The sequence below is a fragment of the Manis pentadactyla genome, chromosome 10 (genome assembly GCF_030020395.1).
Source record: "Manis pentadactyla isolate mManPen7 chromosome 10, mManPen7.hap1, whole genome shotgun sequence".
In the NCBI taxonomy this organism is placed as follows: domain Eukaryota; kingdom Metazoa; phylum Chordata; class Mammalia; order Pholidota; family Manidae; genus Manis; species Manis pentadactyla.
In genome coordinates this window covers 15,418,745-15,446,305 of record NC_080028.1, presented here as the reverse complement: position 1 = coordinate 15,446,305, position 27,561 = coordinate 15,418,745, and the positions used below count along the sequence as shown (strand labels likewise).

Sequence of the window (27,561 nt, the reverse complement as noted above, 5' to 3'; positions counted from 1 at the left end):
TTGAGCCTGTCTGCCTAGTGTATAGGCTGTGTGACCTTGGTCAAATGACTTAACCTCTCAGAGCTTGTTTCTTATTAAAATATGGGTCTGTTTTACAGGGAAACAAATTGTTTATAGTAGTAATTAAAACTGTTGCCCAAATATTTTCTGGTTCTTTCCCTCCCCAGGCATGTGATAAGAATTCACTACCCCAACCTCTTGAAATGAGATGGTGGCCAAATGACTTGCTTAGGCCAATGGAATGAGAGCAGAGGTGGTATGTATTGCTGTCAGGTAGAAATGTTAAGGATCACCACTGGGCAAATTCCCATGTCTTGACAATCCTGAAAGTTGAATCCTGGTGATCTTATCTTGACAGCTGTGGAAGAACAATGATAGATCCCCACCCCAACCAACCTGAGTCTCTGTAAAAATGACAGAGCAGTCCCAGCAAACCTGCACTGGAAAAATAGTGTGAGCAAATATTAAACTTGTGTTAAGCCAGTGAGATTTGCAGGTACCATTTGTTATAGCAGCATAACCTAGCTTATTCTGGCTGATAGTGTTGCTCCCAAGCGCCTGAGACTTACTCTTATTTGTTGAATGAGTAACACCTACCATATGCTGATACTATTTCATGACAGTAAACCCTCTTCTATATGGTAGTTATTATAATCCCTGTTTTTCAATTGAGGAAACCATTTCAGAAAGGTTAAGTAATATGCCTGAGGTTACACAGGTTGTAAATAGCACCAGAATTTAAACCCTATCTGTCTAGTTCCAAAGCTTGTATTCCTCTTCCACATATGCAGGGCTACCTCTCCTTAAATGGGAAGGATTGAAACACCCAGTACAATGCCTGGCACACAGTCATTCCCAAGCACTGGGAGTTCCCCTCCCAACTGAATACCTGTAGCATTTATAATTTACACCACACTTCAGCACAATGGCACAATGTTATCCTGCATGGCGCTTGCATGCTTTCACACAGATAAAGCATTTCCTCCAACAGGAGCCCAGGCTTCTTGATAAAGAGCTTGAGTTGTGGAATCAAACTCCCCAGGTTCAAATTGCTGTTCCACCATTAGTAACTGACTGTCTTGGATAATTCTTTTCCCTCTGTATGCCTTGGTTCTCTCATCTGAAAAATGGCAATGGTAGTAATATGGGTGGTATTGGTGGTGGTAACAATAACGTGTGAGGGCTGGTATGAGGATTAAAGGATATGATGTATACTCTGAATAAATCATAGTTATCAATCTTTTTATTATATATTTTTTTCATCTTCCATGGCTCCTACTAGCATTCAGGCAATTATAAGTAATTTAATCACATTGCTTGATTAGACTCTGCTTTCTGTCTTCATTCTGGATACAGGACAGAGGCTGTAACATCCACAGTTGGAAGCATGACATCCACAGTGTCCTACAACTTTTATTTATGTAAGGCTCATTACTTGTTCTTTATTATACTTCCTATTTTCAAACAGTTTAAAAGAAAGAATGCTTGCTTTCTGGAGAAATCTTTGTTCAGAAAACAGTAATACCAATTATTGTTTTCTGTCTTCCAGGATATTTATACATATTACCTCTAATCATCATAAAACAGCAGAGTGGGTATATGATCCCCATTTGGCTGTAAAGAACACTGAATCTCAAAGAAGTTAAGTTTTCTGTGATCAGGCTGTTAGTAACTGAGTCAGGATTTGAACCCAAGTCTGTAGCTCTAATACTCTGCTCTAATCCCTATCCCAAGGTGCCTGCCATTCAGCTCACAGCAATGAATGCCTGCTTTGGTTGACATTAGTTTTCCATTTTTCTAGATGAGGTTTTGGAAAGCACCAGAGATTGTGACATTTCTAAGCTATTAAGTGTATTGTCTGGTAGACATCTCACATTAAAGAGCAACCTAAAAGGTGCTTATTTACTTCACTGTGGCAGAAGATTGCTAGCTGCCCACCAAATACTCATTCTTCACAGGAGAGCTGACAGCTGCTCAGCTGGGGATATATTTCCCAGCCTCCCTTGCAACCAAGTTTGACCGTGTGACTAGTTCTCTCTAATGGAATATGAGCCAAAGGGATGTTCGTTACTTCCAGACTAGCATGTTTAAAGAAGCGGGTGTGCCTTCCCCACTTTGCCTAGCTGGAAGCAGAGGAACTCCAAAGCCCCAGAGAGTGGTGGAGCCACTAGATAAATGAAGTCTGTGCCTCTGCATCACTTGAGGAATAAAGCCACCTGCTGACCAGGACATTGGACTGGTACACAAGTAAGACATTAACTTCTATTATGTTAAGCCCCTGAAGTTAAAGGGTTTATTTGTTACAGCAGCTAGTACTGCCCTAACTAACACAGGTTATACCAAGTGTGTATTTAGATATAAAAAGCAAAATGGAAGATTATAACAACCATCTTCATAGTGGGAACCAAAAATGCCACTTACATTCTCTGTCTACTTGCAGAATATTTGGAGCCAGAGCTTTTCCCTTTAGTTTTTCCTGGGTTACATGTTACCGGGATCAAATAAGAGCAGTGTACAATAGTCATAAAACAGTAAGAAATAAGTGTACTCATTCTTATTTTCCCACTACGTACCAGACATCTGGGGCTGAGGATGCATAGGGACAAGATAGGCATGCTTCCAGCCTGTGGGTAATAAATGCAATTCACAGCATTCAGTTGACCTCCAGCCACCAAACTTCTTGGGAGAACCAGTGCCCTTTGAATGTAGAATCCATAACTAGAAGGAAGTTAAAAATAAAATTTATTCACAAATCAAAACAGAAAGCTATGTTTCTTACCCCTGCTAAGTAGCTAGAGAAACAGTAAGAATAGTGGTTAAGAGCATTGACTCCAGAATCAAAACTGGCTGGGTGCAAATCCTGGCTCTGCCACTTTCAAGCTGTGTCATCCTGGGCAACTTCCTCCTTGTATCTGTTTCCTCATCTTTAAAATGCAAACATTAATAAAATCTAGCTCCAAGGTCTTTTGCTGAGGATTGATTAAGTTAATGTAAAAAAAAATCACTAAGAACAACACAAGATGCATAGTAGCACCCAATAAGTGCCAGCTGTTAATTTCATCTACCACCTTCCTCCTCGTATTCTATTTTGTGTATGTATAAAAAGACACAAGGGAAGGCCTTTTCCTGGGGGCTGATCAATGACACCAGGAAGCAGAATATGTTGATATTACAGGATTCATTTGAAAGATAACCCAGATAGAGAGCTTACTTATAGTTTTTCTCATCTATCTGGTAACTGATTGGCCAGAAGGATCCTGTTGGGAAGAGCATTATTTTGGGTATCCACCCCAGTGTGGGGACAAACGACAGGACAAGGGACAGGACCTCTAGCCCCTGCTGTAACAGGGGTGTCCTTTGGGCAGGCACCTTGGCCTCTCTGTGGAATGACGTCATCCGGCAAGGTGATCTGCGGATAACCCTCCGCACTGATGATTGTTGACGCCTTTTGATTTCAGTTTTGTTTCTTGCACATTCCTTCCCCCACCCCCCATTCCTTGTGCACGTGTGAAGACAATGGGACAAGCAGACAATTGGCCACAGTTCCATTTGCTTTGTTTTCCTTGTCCTAAACTTTATACTGAAAAACAAGATAGCTTCTTCCTGAGGGAATAAAACAGTGGGGAATTGTTGCAAGTTTCTATTGAGAAAAGAAACTGAAATGTGATAAATTCCCCATCAACAGTGAAAGTACTGGCAGGACTCCAGAAGCAGAAAATACCACCACGCCACCCTGGAAGGAGTAGCCACCAGGAGGTCAAGAGAGTAAATATGTCACATGCAAGGATGAGCTAGAGCCATGGAGGGAATAACCTATGGGCTGCAATGGAAGAGCCTTTGGGTTTCACTAAGCTTAAATGGGGGTTCTGGGATGGGTTGGAGAAGATATAAAGAGCTCTTCTCTATATTTTGCTCCTTGAATGGGTGAATGCACATAACCCTATTAGCTAAGTGCTTATCATGGACCCATCACAATTCTAGGTTCTGGGGACACAGAAATAAACAAAACTGAAGTCCCTGTCTTCATTAGGCTTACAGATAATGATGAGCCATGCACAAATAACTGTATTGTATGTCAGATAATGGTAAGGAAATGTCTAGGAGGAAATATAAAGCAGTTAAGTAGGTAGAGAATGCTAAGGCTGGTATGGACAAGTCTTTCTGATAAGATGACATTTAAGCAGAGGCCCCAAAGAAGTGAGGGAGTGTACGATCTGGATATCTGGGGGATAATATGCATATTTGGGAGAAGACTCCCCCAGGCATAGAGCCTAGTAAGTGCAAAGGCCCTGAGGCAGGAAGGTGCTTGGCATGTTCATTAAATAGTGAGGAGGTTATTGCAAATGGAGTGAACTAGGAGAATGGAAGGAGTCGGGACAGAAAGTTAACAGAGGACCAGCCAAATCCTGTAGGGCCTTGTGGAATAATGTGAGCACTTTGGGTTTCATTCTGAGTCAGGCAGGAAGCCATTGGCCCATTCTGATTAGAACAGTGACATACTCAGACTTGGTTTTGAAAAGTCTCCTTCTGGCCACTACATTGAATATAGACTTCGGGAAGGAAGGAAATGATTTGGGGAGGGGGGAAAGGTGGCTACGACAAATGCTAAAAGGAGAGGCACCTGCCAGAAGTACAACACTGTAGCTCCTCAGTGCCACCTTCCTCTATGTGGTTGGTCACAACAGTTCATTCCTAAACAACAGATCTATCTGCCCCTGTATCTCCCTCTTCTAAGTCTGCTGATCTCCTATGCCTTCAGGACGAAGCCCAAACTCCTTATCCTGACACTAAGGGCAGCATGACGTTAAGGAAAGCATTGGCATTAGCATCAGAAAGACCCAGACCAGAATCCTGGCCTCACTGTTCATCAGCTGGGAGACTTTGCCCAAGTCACACACCTTCTCTGTTTGGTTTGTTTTCTTTCCTCCCTATCATGGACATTATTACCTGTATGTCAGCTCCATGAGAGCAAGGACTACGTTTGTCTTATTCCTTACTATATATATATATTCAGCACCCAGAACAACGCATATCACATAGGCACTCAACAAATACGGGTGCAGTCAGTGAATGAACTGATGTAAGCATCTGGCATACTGGCTGGCACACAGGAGCCCAGCAAACGTGCCTAGCTCTCTTAGGCTGATGCTCGTTTCACTTTCCCTGCATGGTCTGACCCTCATGATTCTTTCCCGATTTGTATCCACACCACCTCCCGCCAAGTACCATGTGTCCCATGGGCATATCTCACTGTTGTATGCCTCTCCGCATTTGCACATGCTGTGCCCAATGCCTGGGACCCCCACCTTTCCCGTACTTCAGATAACAAACTCCTCCTCATCTTGGAGTCCTAGAGAACTGAAGGCTCAGTTCTCTGTCCCCAGAGTTCCTGGGTCTGTTATAGCACTTACTTCATGATATTGACAATTATTCAATTATGAGCCCAGCTCCACCCAGTCGCCTAGGAGCTCCACAATAGTCAAGCCTAAAATAGCACTGTCCAATAGAAACATAATGTAAACCACCTGTATCATTTTAACTTTTCTAGCAGCCATATTAAACACAGGTAAAAAAGAGATATGAATTTCAATAATGTATTTTAATTTAGCTTAATATGTGTAAAATATTATCATTTCAATATGCAATCAATAGGCAACCAATATAAAATCTATTGACATATTTTACATCCCTCCTTTGTAGTAAGTCTTCAAAATCCATTGTGTACTTTATACTTACAGTAAATCTCAGTTCAGAGCTAAGTTGCAATGGCTAAACCAAAATGTAATCCTAGCGCTACAATAAAGTTGTATTTAACAGAAAAATATTTTACACTGATCCGGGGGGGGGGTAATTTAAATTTTAGTTAATTGCATAAAATTAAAATTTTAGTTCTCCAGTCACAGAGCCACATTTCAAATGCTTCATAGCTACATGTGGCTAGTGGCTACTGTACCCAACAGTATGTATACATCTAGGTCTTACTTTCTTTTTCTAACAGAAGTATAGAAATTGCTTGTAATGGGCACCAAATAAACAATGAACGGATGACTGGACAGACAGATGAATGGATTGGATGGATTTACTACCTTTACTTCCTCCCTAGTTTACCTTCCGTATTTCTCACTCTGGGAATGTATAGCCCAGGAAAGAGAGAATGAACTTAATGGAAAGGTGAATCCATAGACATCTTCCTTGAGCTCCAGATTTTCAATTTGTCTCATTGGGCAAAGTTTAAAGACATGAAAGTTCTACTCTCTGACCTGTGAAGCTCAGCAGCCCAGCACCTTGACCTCTTTGCTCAGATGTCGGTTTATCTGCAGGGCCTTCCCTGAGTTCTCTTCCCTCCTACCACTGGGGCACCTTATACCCTTCCCTCCTCCATTCTTTACCATTGTGTTCACCAGCATTGTACATTGTAATGTAAATAATCTATTTCTTTGTTGTGTTTGTCTAGACAAAGCAAACATTTTTTATCTATATTATTTGCTTATGAATCCTCAGTACCTGGTATATATAATAGGTGCTCAATAATTATTTGTGGAATGAATAAACAGTTGGATGAATAGTTGAGTTCCAGCCCTTTCATCTGCTAGTTCTATGACCCCAGTAAATAATTAAAGATTAAACCTCATTTCCCTCATCTGTAAATCAATATCATAGTAATGACTCATAGAGTTGAGTGATACTACCCTACAGGATTAATGCTTACCTTATAAAACTAATTAAGATTGTGTCTATGAAGTGCTTAGCATAGACCTACATAGGCACATGGTAAGCCTGAACTAAATTACAGCTGCTCTTATTATTGCTGAAATCATAATATTATTAGATTAATTCTATGGGGCCTGTAACAACCATGTAAAGCAACACAGTTTCCCAAGTAATTTTGTCCTAAACAAAAAAAACTAGGTCAGGAAAAAATAGTCTCAGGGTCTAGATTTCCTACATAACTGCCCATATTTACCTGTCCTGTTTTTATTTGTTATTTCTAACCATGGCATACAGGTCCCTCAGCCCTGCCCTGCCAAGACCCAGGGCAGCTCAGTGTAGGGCCCCACGCCATCATGTTTACTGTCACCAGGTACTTAGGCTCTAAAGGCAGGCGTGAGAGGCAGGGCATTCCAGGGCAGCACCAGCCTGCCTGTGACGGCAGAAGTTCTTGGCCCACCTGCTCTGGAGCGGTCACCCAAGCCTCAGACGGCCCAGGGCAGGGCAGCTGGGGCCAAGAGGAGCCAGGCTGTGCAGGCAGCCAGCTGGTGAGGAATGCATGAGCTGCCTACCAAACAGACGAGCCCTTGCCCCAAATTCCTCTCAAGAGCAAGCTTTGCCTGCTCCCTCTCCAGCCTTGTCCTTTGAAGCCCTTCATTAAACCGGCTCGCCTCCAATCTGCCCTTCCCTTTGTGATGCCCTCCATCCATCTGTTCATTCATTCAGCCAACAAATGTTGCTGGAGCATCTATGATCATAGAGTCATTGTGCCAGAGCTGGGGATAAAGATTAATAGGAAATGGCCTCTGCCCTCAGGGAGACCCCAGGCTTTGTGGTTTACAGAACACCTTCACACGAGTGGCCTCTTCTATTTTTGGAATGATATTTCACTTGCGATTAGATATTTTATTTTCCCCACATTTCACTTGATGTGCTGGAGGGCCTTACTTGAGGTCTCAAAGCTCACATCACAAATGGAGCTGCAGGATTCAAACTCGAGTATTTTGGCGACACCACAGCTAGAATCCAAACATCACATCTCATAAAATGCAGTTCTATAAAAATCACAGAAAGTCAGCTCCCTGAAAGATAAAGGCTATTTGATTGTATATCTAATGGCTCCAAAGAGAAATTGCATGTTAGCCATGGGGAGAAGAGAGACTGACTCTCTCCCCCGCACGACAGAAAGGGACATCTGAGAAACTTCCAAGAATTTGGGTGAATAGGGAGCCTCACCAGATCTCTCTCTCCCTGGCCCCTCAATCCAAGCACCCCACTCAGAATATCTAATACCTCAGGCCCAACTGCCCAAATTTACAGGTTGTGGACAAATGCTGGAAATACATGCACAGGTATGAACCAGATCTCTTTCCCTGAAGCACCATATTTGCTGTCCCTACCTTTAATTCTGAAGTTTTCCAAGAGAAACAAGTGGGTGGCTTTATGACAAAAACATCTCCCACAGCACCACCAAGTGGCTGAGTCTCTGGCCATTAAAAACTCTAGGAAAGAGGCAGAAGTAATCTAGTTCACCACAGTGTGAGCCAAGGCAAAAAAGAACTTGGCAGAATCAAGATTGGGTGGAAAAATTCCAGGGAGAGCCAGGAAGTTGCCAGTGTCTCCAGGACAAGAAGGCAAGCTGTCAAAGCTCTTTATCACGAAGCAATTTGGCAGAACATCATAGACTGTTAGGGCTGCAAGTGGCCAACCTTCCCTGTTTATAGATGGAAAAACTGAGGCCAAGTTTGTGCTCTTACAGTGTGAAATGTACACATTGCTCAAGCACTGGGCAATGATGTATTTGGTGCAAAGTACATTACCTATGATCTCATTTAATCCATACAGTTCTAAGAGAGAGATACCACTGATCCCCAATTTCATAGATGAAGATAGAACTGGGGCCAGCACTCCGTGTCCTACCCCCAGTTTTATGCCTGACACAAGCTAAGAATGGATTTTACATTTTATTGAAGTATCATTGATATAATCTTATATTGGTTCTAAATATACAACACAGTGGTTTAGTAGCTACCCATATCATTAAATCCTCACCCTCCCTAATGCAGTTACTATCTGTCAACATAGGAAGATGTTACAGATCATTGGCCAAACAAGTAAGAACCTTTTATATGAAATTCAGATTTCAGTGCCCTAAAGAGTTATTAGAACACAACCACGCCCATTTATTTGTGTACATCTCTGGCTGCTTTCGAGCTGTAAAAGCAGAATTGAGTAGTTTCAACAGAGACCATGCAACCATCAAAGCCTAAAACATTTACTCTCTGCCCTTTATGAAAACATGACCAGCTCCTAAGATAGCGACTCAGAGAACTTGAGGAGCTCAGGCAGAAGTGATATGATGGAAAGAGATGAGAATATGAAGTTAGAGGACCAGGTCTGTCACTGACCATATGAGCAGTCAAACCCCCACTCAGGTGTGTTGCATAGATAGTCTGAAAATTAGATGCAGACGCGCTGTACTGTGAAGTGGCCTACATTTGAGTCCATTGTTATTTATGAGGTTAGAACCAGGCTAGGATCCCCATCCCCACCTCCTCATCCTTCACACTTACCACCACATTGTACAGTCTCTCCGGGCCTCGGTTTCCCCATCTTTTATATGAGGATAATGATACCCTTCATCATATGAACATTGTCAAAATAGGGGAAAAAGTCATGTTTGTGAAAGCTGCTTGTAAAATGCTTTGTTGTAGCTGGCTGCAGGGTCTGGTCTCCTTTTTATAATGAATGGAATGTCATGAGTTTTAGCATCCAGACAGAACACTGTAAGCCAAAATGAAGAGCCAGAAAAAGGACTAAAAAAGTCAAAAAATCCAGACTGGCTTCAGCTGCTCCATCAAAACAAGCCGCCACCTCAAAGTTCTTTTAAAAGGCAGCTGATTGGATTCTTGGTACCTTCAATAGGCCCGAGGGGCATTTAGGGAAATTAATGTGCCCTTGGGTATTTCCACCCGACATTCCCCTTCCTGGCCTGCACTCTGCTGCTCACCTCTGGCCCTTCTCGGGTTACCAGCTGGCTTCCTCTTTATCCTTGTACCAGCCACTTACGTCAGGCAGATGGCAGGTGATTGAGCGGCCTCTGGCCGGAGGGACTCGATCCCTGCGCTGACAGAGCGACCACAGCAGTCACCTGGGGAGGCGGTGCAGGGAAGCAGGAATCTGCTGCTGAGGCAGAAAGTGAGCAGCCCACGCGGCACTCCCGGCCACAGCAAGCCGCAGCAATTATCCAGAGTTTGGGCCCCCACGCCCTCTACCTGTCCCCATGGGCTGTCTTGGTCCTGTCGCCCTCAGGCCCTAGTCTCCCTACAGTGCACTGGCTGCTCTGAGTCCCCCCACCCTGGGCCCCTCCCACGTGTACTCTTCCTCAGGAAGCACTGCGAGGGAAGGAGCAGGCTGGACTCCAAAGCTGGGTAAGGGGGTGGCTGCTGGCAGCCTAGAGCTCCCTCAGGGCCACCGGCTATTGGCATCACCTTCAGGAGTAGCTCGTAGGAATAAAGTGCCAGGGAAACTGCAATTAGTGTGTTCTTTCAACCTATATGTAAAATGTCGCACCAAACTCTTGGGTCAGGGCCCTACCTTCTGCCTCAGACCTCCATTTGACAGTGTGGTTCTTCAGCATCCGATTGCATCTATCTAAACAAACCCAGCCAAAGTTAAAGGGAATAAAGCACAGAGAAAGTCCAATGTACGAAAGGCTGTGTATACTGAGAATGAAAGCTCTGGAGTCAGGTCCAGGTCAAATCCCAGCTCCCTCCATTGCTGGCTGTGTGACCTTTGGCAAGTTGCTTAACTTCTCTGGGCCCCAGTTTCTGCATCTACAAAATGGGACCAATACCTAATAAATATAATTTTGGGAGGGTTGTATTAAATTATGCCTTGTGTTGACACATCATCAGGTCTCAGTTAACAGGGGTATTGTTATTTTTTACTGTTAGGGGAGCAATTTTTCCTCAGGCATCTTGAATAGTCCTTTGTCCCTCCGATCAGGACTATAATGAACCACTTGCTAAATGTGAACAGATGAACAAGCACAAGAGTAATGTGTTTCTTTCTGTCTTCCTGATAATATCCAAGGCAGTTATGCTATTACATTATTGTGTCCAGTTTACAAATGATCAGTGTGAATCCCAACAGCTTACATCATCCATAGAAATTCACAATTCAAGCCAAGGTTTTAAATTCTGGCTTCTGTTTGGCCCTCTGTTTCCTCATCAATTAAGCAGATGCAATCACCACACCTGTCTTACTGGGTTGCCAAGGGCATCCAAAGAGAGGAGACTATGTGAGAAGATCACTTTTGAGGTTATTAAGCATAAAGGTTTGCTCCCAAGGAATGTACTATTAAAAAATAAAATTCATGCAAGTAAATTTGAAGATCTACTTGGCTTTATTAAGCGATTCATGAATCAGGCAGTCTCTCCTCTAGCAAGTAGAGAGATGCTCTGAGGAATTGCACAGAATGGAAGGTTTTTATAGACAGGAAGGAGTTACTTAGAAAAAGTAAAGAAGGGTTTGTTTCAGGCAAGGTCACTTTCTCTTAGCAGGAAGAGCAGGGGGTCTTATAATGCACATGACCCCATCTTCTTTAAGGGAAAATGGAGAAGGCTTATCTATGATGTGACAGATTATCTTATCAATGATGGTGCCCAGAAATTTCCTACATTTCTGGAGCAGGTTGAAACTGTAATTGGGTTTAAGTACTAGGCCCTGGTTTGATGACGTGGTTGAGCAGAAATGACCCCTTGTGGGGCCTGTGTCTTTTTAACAGTATTTTACTAAGACACTGATTGCCTGTTTGGCTTTAACCAATAGGATAAAACTCTAATTACAGAATTTCAAACATAACAGATGAGCTTGAGAAATGTCAATGCCGGTGAAGGAGAACTTCCCATCACTTTTGCAAATAAGCGGCATATGGCAATGTTGGTCAGGGGTAACCCTGTCCTCTGAGAGTGTTTTCTTGGATTTGTGGTCTAACTTTGACTGTGGCTCTGGCCTCACAAGAGAATCCTACAAATGACAGGATTGCAGAGACAGTGGACTAAACAAAATCCATCCCTGTTACTTTAGCAGAAGCACCTGGCCTAGTCCACATTTACAAGCACCCTGTCAGAGCTCCAGGGTTCTAAGGCTACAGGAAGCTGTGTTTTGTTCACTCCACTGGCTCATAAGTAGAAACCCATCAGAGGACTTTCAATTTACACACACACACACACACACACACACACACACACACACACACACACACACACACACACATATGCACACACACAATTAGGATTATTTAACACTAAAAATTATTCCACTATAAAATTATCTAAATTATCAAGACTAAATCATCCCATTAATGCACATATCCACAATCCTTTGGGATAAAAGGCCTTATCAGTGCCTTAATGCCCACAGAGTATGAGCCAGAGCCTCCGGCCAAAGATCTTCAAAGGGCCCTCTCACTCTGAAAGCTGAGGGTACCTGGGCTCTGCAGCCAGGAGCTCCTTCTCTGCCATTGGTGTCCCTGCAGTGTTGCTGTTCACACTCTTGCTCTGATTGGCTATGTACAAACAAGCAAACTCTAATTAATGTTCTTCCTAGATATGTTAATTTGTGCCACGGTTGGCTGTTTCCCCCACCCATCTCTCTTTCATAGATGTGTAAATTAGGCTACCTTAATATGCTGACGACATAGATAACTGTGGTCCTTGCTGGGAGGAAGGCAGGCTTCATTTGCTGATGTTGGTCCCACAACTGGGACTTCAAGTTAAAAGCGTATCATCATACACTCTACACACCCCATAGTAGGTGTTCAATAAATATTCTCTTTCCTGGTTTGATTTGCTCCCTTCTTTCTCCCCCAGTATGACTGGTTCCCCTCCTTTGTATTTCCATACCATCATTGCCCTTTCCATTTTTTGGAATCATCTGTTTGTCTGTTTGGTCACCCCCGAGACCGTGAGCTCTTTAAAGGTAGTGTCTGGCTCTCTTTTCCACTGTGTGTCACTAATGTTATTGATACAGTTGGTGCTAAGTAAATATTGAACTAAGCTGAGTTAAAGCCCAGGAGTGTAACTATGAAGGAATGAGACTGATTTTTTTTAATAAATACATTGGAATAAATAAATGCAAAATGATTGGTGCCCATTCAGAGCAGTCACCTTAAGCGAGCATGCACCTGCTGCACCCTTTTGGGGAAGAGCCTTTTATTGTGTGATACATTCTTCTGAACAGCCTTAGTTTCCACTTTTCCCACTATACCTTCTTCCTATAATGGGAGGATTTATATGAGAGTGCTTTTCAAAACAAGAAACAAAACAACTAAGTAAAAGTGACTTAAACAGTGGAGCTTCTTGCATGAAGCTGGAGGTAAATTGTTCCAAGGTTGGCTCAGCGGTTCAACAAAGACATCAAGAACACAGGCTCTTTCTATTCTTCTTCTCTACACTTCTTAGCTTACTGGCTTTTTAATCCCTTGGGTTATTACCTCATGGTCAGATAGCTGCCATTGTTCCAGACATCACATTTTCATACAACTGTATTCAAAGGAAGTAAGAAGAGGTAAGGTGAGGGGTCAGCCAGGGCACAAAGGGAACTCCCTTCATATGTTTTTCTCTCCCTTTATGAAAGATGAAAATACTTCCCAGCATACCCCATCAACCAGAATTTGGTCACATAGTTCCACTTAGCTATAACTATAGCTACACAGGCCAGGAAAGCAAATACCTGGCATATTCAGGCTCCATAGTGGGAGACAGAGAAGCAGAAAGGAGGTTGGGGGTAACTGCTAGGGAGGCATCTAAGAAAGGTTCTCTGACATTTGACTTCAATTAGATGTCAAAATTCAATTAGAGCTCAATCTGGGAATCAAGTAACTAACTTCAAGGTAGAAATATAAACAATGATAACCTGTTGAACACTAATTTGCCAGCTTAGTAGTAAATCCTTGGCATATATTGTCTCAATTGATCTTCTCAGTGCTTCTTGAATAACCGTAGCGGGCCACTACTGTTAGCCCCATTTATCTTTGATGAAACTAAGGCCCAGAAACCTTAAATTATTCACTCCAAGGCACACAAATAATAAATGATGAAGTCCTGTCTGACTCCAAAGTGAAGTCTTTTCACCCCAACATTGGACTACAAACAATTCATAAGAAGGTTTTCCTATCCTGGTTCATAGAACCAAGGCTGAGGTGAACTGTTATATTAGGCTTTAAAGCAGAGCTTTCCTTACATATCAGGGCACTGGATCCTCAGAACGACTTGTCAGGTAGGAAATGTTATTCTGAGGCAGGATGCTCGGTTGTCCCACACCACCCTCCTTCTCCTCTTGGTCTCTATTTGTAGAACTCCTGGTTTTGAACTGAGTATACGACCACCCAGAATAAAGACTGTATTTCCCAGTCTTCCCTGTGGCCCAGTTGGCCATGTAACTAGGTCCTGGAGAATGGGGTGTGGGCAAGATATATGAGCAGATTTGGTGGTGCTCTTAGAGAGAATGGAATCTTCCCCTTCCCACCATCTTGAAAGTGAATCTGGTGATGAGCCGTAATGAACCACAGGGATGAACTCCTATAGACGGAGGACACCAGGACAGCAGCAGCCCAGCCAAACTGTACTGCACCTGTGCCCTCTTCCCTATACTGCTTATAACCAGACGGTTCCATGAGAAATGTCTGCCTTACTGAAACCACTGCTATGTGATGTGTGGGGTAGATCAGTGAATCTATGTTCTGAGATACCCCCTGGATGAATTTTGGTATAACTATCCAGCTTAGAGCAACATCCTTGACTCCCCACTTCACTTATAAATATAAGCCCCTCTTGATTATGCCTGTGCTCTCTGACCGTGAGGCTCTGCTGGGTGGAGTCCAGCTTGGCTCCAGGCTCCAGGCTAGGTTCAAGTCTGTTCCATGTGTCTTCTTGCATAAACGGAAAGAGAAGCTGCTCTCTGGGACACGTGACAGAGGCAGGTGCTCAAGAAGCTAAGCCATGGGAGCACATTGCAAGCCTCTGGCTGGATGTGATCAACTCTGCTTCATTCTATTGTCCAGTGCAAGTCATACTGGGTCATACTGGGGAGCCAACATCTGTGGGGCAGAAGTGTGTACTCCTCCCACAGAGAAGGGGGACAGGTGATGAGTATCTGATAAGCAGAGACACCGTTTACTTCTATGGTACCGCTTCTCAAGACGGCTTCCCCTCACCCTTCAGGAGAGAACAGTGCTGAGAGATGACTTCCCGTCACTAAACCCCCAGCTTTCTGAGTGGGGAGGGGGGATATTGGGACAGTCCCATGTGGGGTCTCTCCCTGCACACTACCCAACTTATTTTTCTCCCCTCCTCCTGCCCTGTGATGAACTCAGCAGGGCAGGACTTACCCCTGCTAAAGGTGAGTAACCCCATCTATCAAGGTGGCAAAGGAACAGGGCCATGCCCTAACTAAGATCTCCAGTCCAACTTGACCTGTAGGTAAAACTTCCCTCACTTCTCTCTGATTCCTGTGTCCTTTTCTCAGTCAGCTCACACTGTGAAAGGGAGGAGAATTGAGCAAGATCTCACCAAACCCCCAACAGCTAGATCGCTCTGACTTCTTCCAGGCCCCCATCCTACTAACATCTACGAATTATTAAAAACAACTAATAATAACAGCTAACACTTATATAATGCTTGTTATGTGCCAATCACTATTATAAGCCCTTGTCAAATATTAATTCATTTAAAACTCAATCATACTACTATGAAGTAGTCACAGCTCTTAACATCCACACGTGAAAGATAAGGGAACTGAGGCATAGAGAGGTCAAGTGATTTTCCCAAGGTCACACAGCTAGCGGCAGAACTGGACTTCAACTTGGGCAAGATAGCTGGAAACCATGCCCTTAACTGCCATCCTTTCCTGCCTCTGGCTCTCCTATGCCCCACCCCACTGCCAGGCTGGAAGAGGAAAGCCGCATTGTCTGCAATACCCCACACAAATGGCTATCACCACACAGACCACACTGTATTAGGATGATCTGTTTATGAGTCTGTCTTGCCTCTTGGCTCTAGGATTCTTGAGGGCATGCATTGCATCTTATTCTTACTATTATCTTCTCTGCCTAATAAAATACTTTCATTTACTTACTCAACATTTCATGAACGTGGCTTAGTACTACATGGCTAGTTCATTATTTCTACCATTCACATGATATCTCAAATGACAGCAAATGTGTAAAGCTAGAATGGTGATTGTTCTCACACACATAAAAAGTCAGCAATCTTTCCCCTCCTTGAATCAGTTTCCCCACTGCTTGAATCTGGGTTTATGACTTGTTCTGGTCAATAAAATGCAGTGGAAGTGATGTCTTCCTAGTTCCAAGCCTAGACTTCAAGGGACCTTGTTCACTTCCATTCTCTTGAGGCCTTCGACAACAGCCACAGGAACTGGGCCAGCCTGTTGGAGGATGAGGGGCTGCATGGAACATGGATGAGCCAAACCAGCTGAGGCCATCCTAGACCAGCCAGCCCCCAGGCCATCTTGTGGCTGACCACAGATGCATGAGCCCAACAGCCATCAGTCCCACCTGGCCCAGATAAGAGAAACAACCAGTCACACACAGTCACTGAGCTGAATCAGTGGCTGTTGTTTTAAGCCACTAAGTTTTGGAGTCTTCTGTTACACAGCAATAACTAACTAATACAAGTAGCAACCCTGTTATGCCCAGGATGGTAGTGAAAAGTGCAGTAACCACGCAGAGACCCTCTTAAAGATGAAGTGGGGCAACAACCAGCCCACCTGCTGCCCTTGTCAATTAGGTCAAAGACCCCAATTCTGTATCTTCCTTCATGCTCTCATGCCAAAGCCTGTCACGTGGTCGCCATATGAGAAAGGGCCACAGTGGTTCCAATACTCCGTGGAAATAAGTCAAGCAGGAAAACAGTTCTTTCATTCCAGTCCCCACAGGTTTTAACACACCAGCTCTCAAACCCTAAGATAAATTCTCGTCTACCAAGCAGTGATTATTGTGTCTCCTGAAATAAGAACATTTCAAAGGAATGCTCAATGAATAAAATAAAGTGCCAGGAATGAAAACAAAGCCTCTTATGTAATTCAGGGAAACGAAGCCCATCCCTTTGGAAGTGACTTGAATCTTGGAGAGGACACTTGTCTGTTTTTCTGGTTAGTGATTAAGGACTCAGCATTTCTAGAAAGGGATGAGACACTTACTGTCCTCTCACCAAACCCTAGCTCCTCTGTGCCAGAGTTTTTGATTTTCACCTAATGGGCTCTATCACAATAGACTCAGATAGCTCTGACCCCTCCAGAAGAGAAGAGCTGTCTTTTTATTAGCTCCTTAATTGCTCTGCTGCATTTATACAACTCAAGATGCATTTCTAGGAGTGTAACAAGGAGGACAGAGATAAACCCTTTCTTAGGAAGAACTGTTGTCATATTTCATTGAAAAAAAATTCTATGGTGAGCCCTAGAAATAAAGCTGTGAAAAGACACAGGACCTGACCTGAGGAAGACGGAAATGAAGAAGACAAAGAGGAAGAGAAAGTTCTATAACACCCCTGCTTTTTGTTTCTTCAGTCAGTGTTTTTTGTTTTGTTTTGTTTGAAGCTTTCATGTATTGGGAGCCTGACATTGTGCTGGGCTGGGGAAGACGAGAGTGTTAATAAACAGGACCCACCTTCAGAAAGATAATAGTAGTTGCTGTTAATAAAACACTGTTATTATAACGTCCTTGGTTTGGTTTGGTTCATTCTTTGTGGCTCTATATACATAACATAAAATTTACAATTTAGGTCAATTTCGAGTGTAGAGTTCACTCCATTAAGTGAACTTGATGTAATCACTCACACTGTTGAGCAACCATCACCACCACCCATCATCTCCAGAATGTTTTTATCTCCGCCACCTGAAACTCTGTATCCATTAAACATGAACTCCCCATTCCGTCCTGACCTTAGCCCCCAGCACCCACCATTCTACTTCCTGTTTCTAGGAATTTGAGTCCTCTCGGTACCACATAGTAGAGGATTCAAGCATGTCCTTCTGTGTCTGCATTATTTCACTTAGCATAACATCTTCAAGGCTCATCTGTGTTATGCCTTTTGTCAGAATTTCATTCCTTTTTAAGACTGAATAGTATTCCATTGTATGTATAGACCACATTTTGCTTATCCATTCATCCATTAATGGACACGTGATTGCTTTCACCTTTTGGCTCCCATGAATACTGCTACTGTGAGCATGAATGTGCAGATATCTCTTTGTGTTCCTGCTTTCATTTCTCTTGGGTATATACCCAGAAATGGAATTGCTGGATCATATGGTAATTCTGTTGAATTTTTTGAGGGACCGCCATCCTGTTTCCCACAGTGACTGCACCATTTTACATTCCCACCAGCAATGCACAAGGGTTCCATGTTCTCCTCACCAACACTTATTATTTTCTGTTTTTTAAATAATACCCATCCTAATGTGTGTGAGGTGATAGCTCATTGTGTTTTTGATTTGCACTTAACTAATGATCACTGCTGTTGAGCATCTTCTCGTGTGCTTGTTGGCCATTTGTATGTCTTTGGTGAAATGTCTATTCAGGTCCCTTGGTTTTACTTTTTGTGACCATATGCTGCTTTCATGTTTTGTGCCAGGCTTTCTAGCAGATGCTTTACTACATTGCATTGAACCTCCTGCAAACATATGAGGGGTTTTTAAAAGTGAAGAAACCGAGGTTCTTTTCATGACTTGCAACCTAAATGGCAGAGAGGGACCTGAGGCAGGCCTGGCTGACCCCACTGAACCTCACTGAATCTTGAACAGTGGTGACCTGCGGGAAGGCAGCCAAGTGGGGGGAAACCTAGGACACATCTGGCCCCAGGAGCGCTGGTCTTCGCGACTCACACGTCCCCTTTGTGCCTTGACCACACTTTCCTCCTCCTCTTTCTTCCTTCCCTTCTCCTTTCTCTCCTTTCTGGGTCTGAGCCACTAAATGTCTTCTCCCTTCCTGCTAAGATCTGACAAATGCTCAGCACTTCAGCAAGAATAGCTCCCTCCCAGAGAGGATTTTAATGGTCAAAGTCATGAACTAGAAAAGAAGTAGCCAGAAAGACCCTCTCGATGGTCACCACTGGGGCCCTGACTGGGAGCACAGAACCCAGCCTGGGGTGAGCCAACCAGGGAAGAGGGGGACAAGCCTCACCCCATAACCCAGTGACTGGCTTTTTGTTCTTTTTCCCTTTTTTTTGCAGGAGGAAGTGTTATCCAACTATTCATGAGTTCTTGAGTCAGTGAATAGTTGGCATACAAAGTGAGCACGTGCTATGTGCCAGGCACTGTTCTAATCACCTTACGTGTACTCACTCATCTGAGCCTCCCTACCCACAGTGGTCCCACTAAGAGAAGCCTTAGAAAGGCAGAATGACCAGCTCAGACTCCCGCAACTGCTAAGCGGTCCAGCCGGCACTCCAGCTCAAGTGGTCTGGCTCCAAAGCCTGCCCTTAGCTATTACTCCTATACTGCCTACAGTTTTCTCCTAGAAGAATTTAGAGATGGGTATACATTGTACATAGATACATAGACAGGCAGACAGTTGGGGGAGGGGAGGGGGCCAGGCATCGAGACTTTTACACCATACCTATTTTACCTACTTTTACCTACTTGTGGAGTAGCTCGTCCATCAAATTCAGCCTCTCCGGCCACTCACTCACTCCTTCCCAGGGAAGGAAGTTTCTGTTGTCTATTTTTTTTGCACTCCCACCCAACACTGACCCATTCTATTATTTCTCTGGCCGGGGGAGGCTGGCCCCCGTAGGCTACATCATCAGGTCCCCCTTGACCTCTAGCTTTCAGCGGGTGAGACCAACGGGAGGCACCAGCAAGGGTCAGAGGGCGAGAAGGGCCCTATCGCCGGCAGTTTCTGCAGCCTTCGATTGCCGTGCATCCTGCCCTGTAACCCCCTCTATGGCTGTAGCTTCTCCAAGTTAAATCCCTCTGCCTTCTTGGCATCTGTAAGCATGTAAGGGAGGCGAGCCCTTCTAGCTGTTGCCGGCCTTAGAGTACCACACACTTGCGTGTCTGTTCCTGAAGTCCTTTCACTCCTCTGTAATGCTCTCTTTCTTCAGTTAGATCTTCCCTGCCAGTTTTTCAGACACTTGTAAGAGGTTCAGATAGATGGGGAAGAAGGCTGTTTTTGTTGGACCTACACACACATGTACACACACACACATGTGCACGTGCTTACATATACATGTGTGTGCTGCACACCTAAACAAATGTGTACACATATACATATGCATTTGTGCACACACATACATGTGCACACACATGTACACACACATACACTTACCCACACACCAAATGTGGGAAGACAAATCAAAATGCTCACAGTGGTTTTCTCTGGGCAATGTGATTATTGGTGATTGTTTTTGTGTTTTCTTTATGTATTTCTACAGTTTCAATGATATTCATGACTTTACATTTTTTTATATGCTCTTTCTTTTTTCAAAGAAATGCTGATCCACTGGTGAGAAGACAGAGCCAATGGGAGGGGGCAGGGGCGGTGTGGGGGTGAATGTATTTAGGAGTCAGATGTTCTCATTTCCTCTGAAGTCATTAGGAGGAGGGAGGCCTCCCCTGCCTCTGCAACGACCCCTCCTGGCGCTCCTCCCTGGCCAACAGAGCTCTGAGCTCGCCCCTGCTTTCTCACCAAGACTATCCTGAGGCCGTGGAGGGCCCTTCCATGCCCCCAAATGGCCAGAAGTGTCAGCTGGCCCTCTGCCTGAGCCCCTGGCCCCGCCACGCTCAGGTGTGGAGGCTCTCTGTCACCTGCTTCCCACCCGTGGGAGGAGCCAAAGGGAGCCCACTTCTAAGGGGACCCTGCACTTCCCAGGCAGCCTAGCTGAAGTTTGGGGTCAGATCAGTATCACCAAGCAAGAAGGGCAAATGCCCCTCAGCCAGGCAGGGGCTGGGCCCACAGACCCCACAGGCCTCCTCAGGGGTTGTACAGTGAGGAAAAGGCCTTTCCCACCAGCCAGGCCCTCACTTCCATATTCTCCCTGCCACCCCACCCCCACCTCCTCACATGCCCCTTTCAGCACCCTCTCGGGACCTGCCCGGAGGTCCCAGACACTCTGAGAAACAACAACAGGTCAGATGGAAAGGTGTTGTGCTCCCAGGGGTACTTAGGTTTTAAGTAGAGAAATCCTAGAGAGGCAAACCTAAAGAGGGCCTTTAATGGAGGAATTTCAGGCAGACTAGGGCTCAATTCAATTTGGGGAGTCCGTTGAGAAGCAGAGGGTGTCCGGCTGCCCTCCCACCAGACCATAATCAGCTTTCTACTGCATTTCAAAGTAGGGTCAGCCAGGGTCAGCGAATCACGGCCCCTGGCTGCTTCTGAGGAGAAGCTAATTTAACAAGCATACAGCAGCGCCAGAGGCAGGACTCAGTTATTGAGATGTGAAATTGGATTCAAGCAAATGATCCGGCCCTTCAGCTCTACTCCTCAGCTCTGTGATGCCTCTGAGGTGGCTGCAGTCAGCAGCCGCTGTGGGTGGTAAACCGCCTGGAGTCTAGAAGTTCAAAAGTCCTGTGTTCTGTACCTACTGGTCTCCTAACTTGCTGTGTGGTGTTAGGCAAGACACTAAGCTTCTCTGAGCCTTGTGTTATGACTGGCAGTATGAAGATTGAGTTAGTTGGCTCTAAGGTCCTCTCCAGCTCCAGTGTGCTCCGATTTCCCTCTCTCTCCTCTCCCTGCTCCTCCCCTTCTCCCTGTGTGTGCTTAGGTACACATGCACAGACACCCCCCCACCCCACCCACACCGCCCAACTCCAAAGAATGCATATCAAGGCAAAAGCAGAGAGTCTAGCTCTACTCAATCCAAGGACTTCTGGGAACTCAATAAGCCTGCAACTCACATTTGGTCAACCGTGGCCAGCTGTCTTGGGGACTGAAAGAGCCTCCCTTCCCAGGTCAACCGAAGGGCCAGGCCTCCATAAAAGGCCAGCCCCATGGTCAGCTGGCTGCATGGCTCAGCCCACACCCAGGATTAACCAAGGCTCCTCACTAGCCTTCTGGTTTCAAAACAAAACTTTGAAAGAGAACTGCATTCACTGGAAAATCCCCCAGTGACAAGGCCCCTGGGAACGCTACAGGAACACCATCTGTTAGGCATCGGTTCACACAACCTGTGACCAAAACAGCCTTTTAATGTCAGTACCAATCATGGTCATGGCACCTTCTGTATTTAGACAGCACTACTGACCTCTCAAAGTCCTTCATCTGGGCTCCATTTGGCCTCGTGCAACATTCTGAAGTAGGCAGAGTAAAAGACTTCCAAGTAATCTAGTCCTGGGTTACAGATAAGGAAATTAAAGCCCAGAAAATGAGAGGCGGGGAGAGGCATTCAGAGCTGGAACTAAGTCCCCTAAGCAAAGTTCAATGAGTTTCTCCCACATCAGTGCGTCCCAAATGCCATCTGCAGACGGCTGCCCAGATGGCTGCCTCGCAGCCACCTGGGCCCCACCACGATGATGATAGAGGTCTTGGATGCAACCCCAAATAAGTATTTTTTAGTTTCCCTAGTGATGTGATCTGGGGACCACTACCCACTCTGCATGTTCACAGAATCTGGGAATCCTGGAAACAGCAGCCTGGAAGGACCACCAGAGCTCATGGTGTGCCGTCACCCGTTCAGGGCAAAATCACGCCTCTGCAGCCTCAGCAAGTGCTTAGGACAGGGTTCTGCTGCGGTGACAGAGACCCCAAATAGTAACAGCTTGAATCAAGGAGCAGGTTTCTTTCTTTGTCATATCACAGTCCGGGTGGAAACAGCACAAGGCTGATAGGGCAGCTCCTTAGGGTTGGGGACACAGGACTCTTCTCTGTTTGGGGTTCTTTGGGGTGTGCCACAGTTTGGGCCCCCCAGGAAGCAGACTCAGGATGGAGGTGATAATGCAGATTCCATACCTGTGGAAAAGGTATTGTGGATAAAGTTTTCTTTCTCCCTCGCTGCCCTCAGGAAGAACTAACGACGCCGCTCCGGATTCTCGCCTAGCTCACTGCACCCGTGTGGGCAATATGTGGCAATTGACTCTATATAAAGAGCTCCGCCCAGTGCTCTGCGCGACACGGTGGCACAGCTGTAGGAGAGCAGAGACGAGGCTAGAGTGGTGGCAGTGCCAAGGACAGAGACTGAGACAGCTGCAGGGGCAGAGAGGCCCAGAGGCAGAGACCAGGTGCTGCATGCAGACTCGCTCTGAGTGGACGGGTTTCTAGTGATTGACCTGCCACTGTGAGAAAAATGTTGGATATAAATGCTTTCACCCCAAGAACATTCCATTGTCATTTCTTTGGTCTCATTCAATCCATAGCAAACTTGTCCGGGGCTGAAACCCAGTGGGCTGAGGTGTAGTCATGACCAAGGCCTCAGCCAACACCCTGGGGAACTCTGAAGTTTTAATGGCCTTCCTGTGTTGTCTGAGTGAGGTGAGGGGCTGCACCTTTATACACACACACACACACACACACACACACACACACACACGCCACTGGATACTGGCTGCCCCCACCCCCACACGGGGAAGGGATGTGACCTTGAACCAGAAAACTCTCCACCTGAAGGCAGTTCTCAGCAAGAGCTGATAACTGGCATCTGTGGAAATAAATTCTCTGGTTCCTGGAAGGTCAATCTGAGCGACGCAGCCCAGCGTCCACTGTGAGGTTGTTACGGTTGTTATATCGAGTATGAGCTCTACTCCTCTACCCCTAAAATTTGCATGTCAAAATTTTAACCCCAGTACCTAAGAATGCAACCTTATTTTTTGGAAATTTGGATATCGGGTCAATGCATAGGTAATCAGCTAAGCTTAGATGAGGTCATACTGGAGTATGGGGGATCCCTAGTCATTATGATTGGTGTCCTTATAAAAAAGGGAAAATTTGGACATGGAAATGCACACAGGGAGAACACCATGAAGGCAAAGACTGAGGTGACACTTCTACAGGCCAAGAAATGCCAAAGATGGGAGCAAAGCACCAGGAGCTAGGGGAGAGGCCTGGAACGGAATCTCCCTCACTGCCCTCAGGAAGAACCAACTCTGCCAACACCTTGATCTTGGATTTCCAGCTTCCAGAGCTGAGAGACAATACATTTCTGTTGCTTACGCCACTAAATTTACAGCAGCCCCAGAAAACAAATAGAGAGATGCTGCCTTCACCCACATGGTCCAGAATGGTTCACTGCCACCCACGTCTCCATTCCAGCCGGAGCAAAGGAGACTGAGAAAGGGGTAATCAGGCAGACAGCCTCCCTCACTTCCAGTCATAGCCCATTGATCCCAGCTTGATCCCAGGGCCACATTAGTTGGAAGGAAAGCTGGAAAATGACTATTCTGGACAGCCTTGTGCCCATGGCTCAGAACCTCCATTATTAAAGAATGCAACCACGAGTAAAGTGAAGTTAACCCTTCAAGGAGCTCAAGTGAGTTTAGGGCGCCAGACATAAAAATAAACATTTCACTTACCAGGAGATCTACAGGAAGAGAAAGGATAAGGGACTGTGGGAGCAGAGAATAAATTTAGTCTCACTCTGCCTGAGAGCTGGGCAGGGTTCCTGGAGGGGGTGACACAGGAGCTAGGCCTTGAGGGACAGAAAAGACATTCCCTGGTGGTTGCTGCTTATCCTAATGTCTAGAAGCTTCTTCTTTCTTGCTCATTTTAAAAGATGACAAAGTTGTGCCTATCCTAGAAAAGGGGGCTGCCCATGACTGTGGAGGGCTCCTGATACTCTGGGGATGAGCTTCCAGGGGTCTCACCCCAGTCAGTCTCCTCGGTGTTCTCCCAAATAAACCAACTCTCTCCCCAAAGGGAATCCTTCTCTTATTAGCTACTGTAGGACAAAAGTTTTCTCCAGGGTTTTATTACCACTTTGGCCAGGGAGCCCCCACCACCCCAAGCAGAGTCCCATAAAGGGGCCTGAGGACGGCCCAGGGGAGGAAGCCATGACCCCCAAGGCTTCCTGAGAGTACCTGCAGCCAGGGAACAGACGTCTCCCTCGCCCTCCAAGACCTGCCTTCCTAGGAGGGTCTGAAAAAAGGCACAGTTCCATTGGGTACGGTTCAGCTGTCCTACGCGGAGGGGTGCAGAGGCACAGGTCGGAAGATCAGTGCGGGCTGGAGGGCAGGGTGTCTCTGGGCGCGGACAGGAAGTCTCGCCCCTCAGGTTGGGGCTGGGATTGAAGGAGGAGGGAGTCCGAGAGCCTACAAAGTACCAACAGGCTCAAAAGTGCTTGAAACTCGGACCCAGGAATGACCTTAATGCAAACTGGATTGTACAAAAGCTTGAGTAGGAAACTATACCTTCTCCTGTTCTCACACATCTTCCAGATAATAGTGAGGGAGTCACTCGCTTTTTTATTCATGTCTTACCGTAATACCTGCCTTACCGGCTACACTGCCTGGTAGTTACGTTGTCCACTCTGGAGTCGGATAGACCTGAGTGCGAACCTTGGCTCTGCTCTTACTACCTATGTGCCTTGCGCTGATAATCTCTCTGAGCTACAGCTTTCTCGTGTGTAAAAAAAATGGGGCTAATAATGTGGCCCCCAAATGTTGCTGTGAGGATGAAATGAAATCATGGTGCAAGACTCAGTATCTGACTCACAGTTGATTAACAGTAGTTTAACAATCTGATCCGCTCGTGCAGTAAGCACCCTGCCTGGCACTTGAGGGCTTGTGAAATGCTTACTGGCCTCTTGCCCCATGCCCCCACAGCCCTTCCCCAAGAACCCTGACTCAAGCTGAGCCAACTGGAATTTTGTCTTCCTAAAGTTTGTAACAGGTTCTCAGAAATTCTGTTTCTTCTCTATTGATGCTCCAACCAAAATGACAGGGAATTGCTGAGATGGCCACTATGTGTCCTGTGCCCAGAGAAGCATGGAAAGCCAGGGGAAGTAGGGGAAGAAGAGAATGGACAGTCAGGGTGAGGGGCTATAGGTAGGGATGGGGGGAACTGGAGAAAAAGTAAGGAGAGAGAGAGCACATACTTGCTTTTCATGAGCCACACCAGGATCCTCCCACTGGACCCCCCGTGTGCTGAAGCTGCTTGGTGAGTCTGAACATCCGTGTTTTTCAGGCTCCTCCTCAGCTCCCTGGTTCTTCTCCTCCCCTCTGTTTATGGGCATTCTCTTCCTCCTGCAGATGAAGATGTGAGGCTTAGACAGCATAAGCCCCTGTCAAATATACACATCTGGTAAGCATCAGTCAGGACCCAAAGCCCAGTCGATCTATCTCCCTGTGGAATGAGCATGGATCCAGGAGTCAGAAGACCTTAGGTGGACGGTATCTCTGCCATTTGCCAGCCATGTGACCTAATGCAGTCAATCAATCAGGGAACATCCCACTTGCCTATGCAGTAAAAGCAGAATAACACACTCCCCTTCTCTCCCCCGGGGTTAAGAATAAAATACTACATGTGAATGTACTTTTTAAGCTGTACAACACTATACAAAAATAGTGGCCATTATTCACTCATATTCCTTGTATTTGAAATTCATATTCCTCTGTATCTTTGCCTGTCTAGGAGATTATTAAGTTGAAAGTCCCATAAATAGGAACCATGACTACCTGACTATCTCCCAAGGTACCTGGAAGTCTGCTGGTCCTTGGAAAATATTAAAGAACTCCCAGTGGAGAAATAATTAACACATGTATTTTTCTAAAGCAGAGGATACATATTTCATAGGGAAAATATATGTTTAAGAAATTACTCGATATCTTAATTTCTTAACTCACATTCCTTCTTAACTCACAGTGTTCTTTGGAAACACTGTGGATGGCATTTGGGTGATTAACAAAGAAGAAGTAATTTATGTGAAGGTCTGTGTGTTGTTTATCTTAAAGTAGCTATTCAAAATACAACTGAATAGCATGTGTTTTTCCATTTTCTGGAAAGCAAGAACTAAAGAGCTGCTTTACTCAAACTTTTCCAAAACAAATCACCTTTTGTGATGGAAACTGTTGCCCTAAGGAGAGGAATTTTCAGAAAAATTATGAGTGAGTGAAAGAAAACAGCACCAAATAGTAGTCCTGTTTAATGAGAACAGGAACCTTGCCCAGCAGGCGGGAAGCCCCATGCAGCCTGTGTCACTCTCTCATCCGCATGGCCGCGGAAGTAGAACAGACCTGGGTTCGAATTTTGCTGTGCTTGTTAGCTGAGTGGCCTGGGATATCTTGACACCTCTCTAAACCTCAGTGACCTCATCTGTAAAATGGTGATGAAATACTTACCCCACGGGAAAATTTAATCTGGAAAGATTAAATGAGGTTAGGTATTTACAGCACTTGCACCATGCTGTAAACTATAAATAGATCATCACTTCTCTGTTTGTGGCTGGCACGTATAGTCCCACCGACCGGCTGACACTGTCCTCCCTGTAAGGTACGTCCTACATCTAAGAACCATGCTCTTCCTACTGATGCCTACTAGAATATTCTAGTTCCCAAAACTGAGACTTTAGACCTCTCATCTTGGTATCTAACGGAAGAAAGCTTGGCTATACAGAAGTAAAATTATTTTGTGTCTCATTTTTATTGTTCATAACAACATGGCCAAGTGTAAATGGGAGATGGAAAGAAAACCCACTGAATGCATCGTCCTTAAACCTGTGGCCCAAGGTGGGTAAGGTGGGGAGAAGAAGGAGTGGGGGAGAAGTTGACCAGAAGAAAGGAAAAGAGAAGCTCAACTTTATCTGTCATGTTAATAATTTCATTCATATAAAAATATTTGAAGCAAATAAGAAAATGTTAGCAGTATTCACAGTGGTGGATTTATGGATATTTGTTATGATATTC

At 45.2% G+C, this 27,561-nt stretch overlaps 1 protein-coding gene across 1 annotated transcript in view; it reads right to left on the bottom strand.

The window, feature by feature from the left end:
* The window catches only part of NUAK1 (NUAK family kinase 1), a 97,364-nt gene extending 71,455 nt beyond the window's left edge, over positions 1-25,909 (bottom strand). The window contains exon 1 of the mRNA XM_036891070.2: positions 25,755-25,909. Coding sequence (XP_036746965.2) covers positions 25,755-25,892 — 138 coding nt within the window. The 5' untranslated portion in view covers positions 25,893-25,909. The remainder of the gene's footprint in view (positions 1-25,754) is intronic.
* Between the last annotated feature and the right edge of the window lie 1,652 nt (positions 25,910-27,561).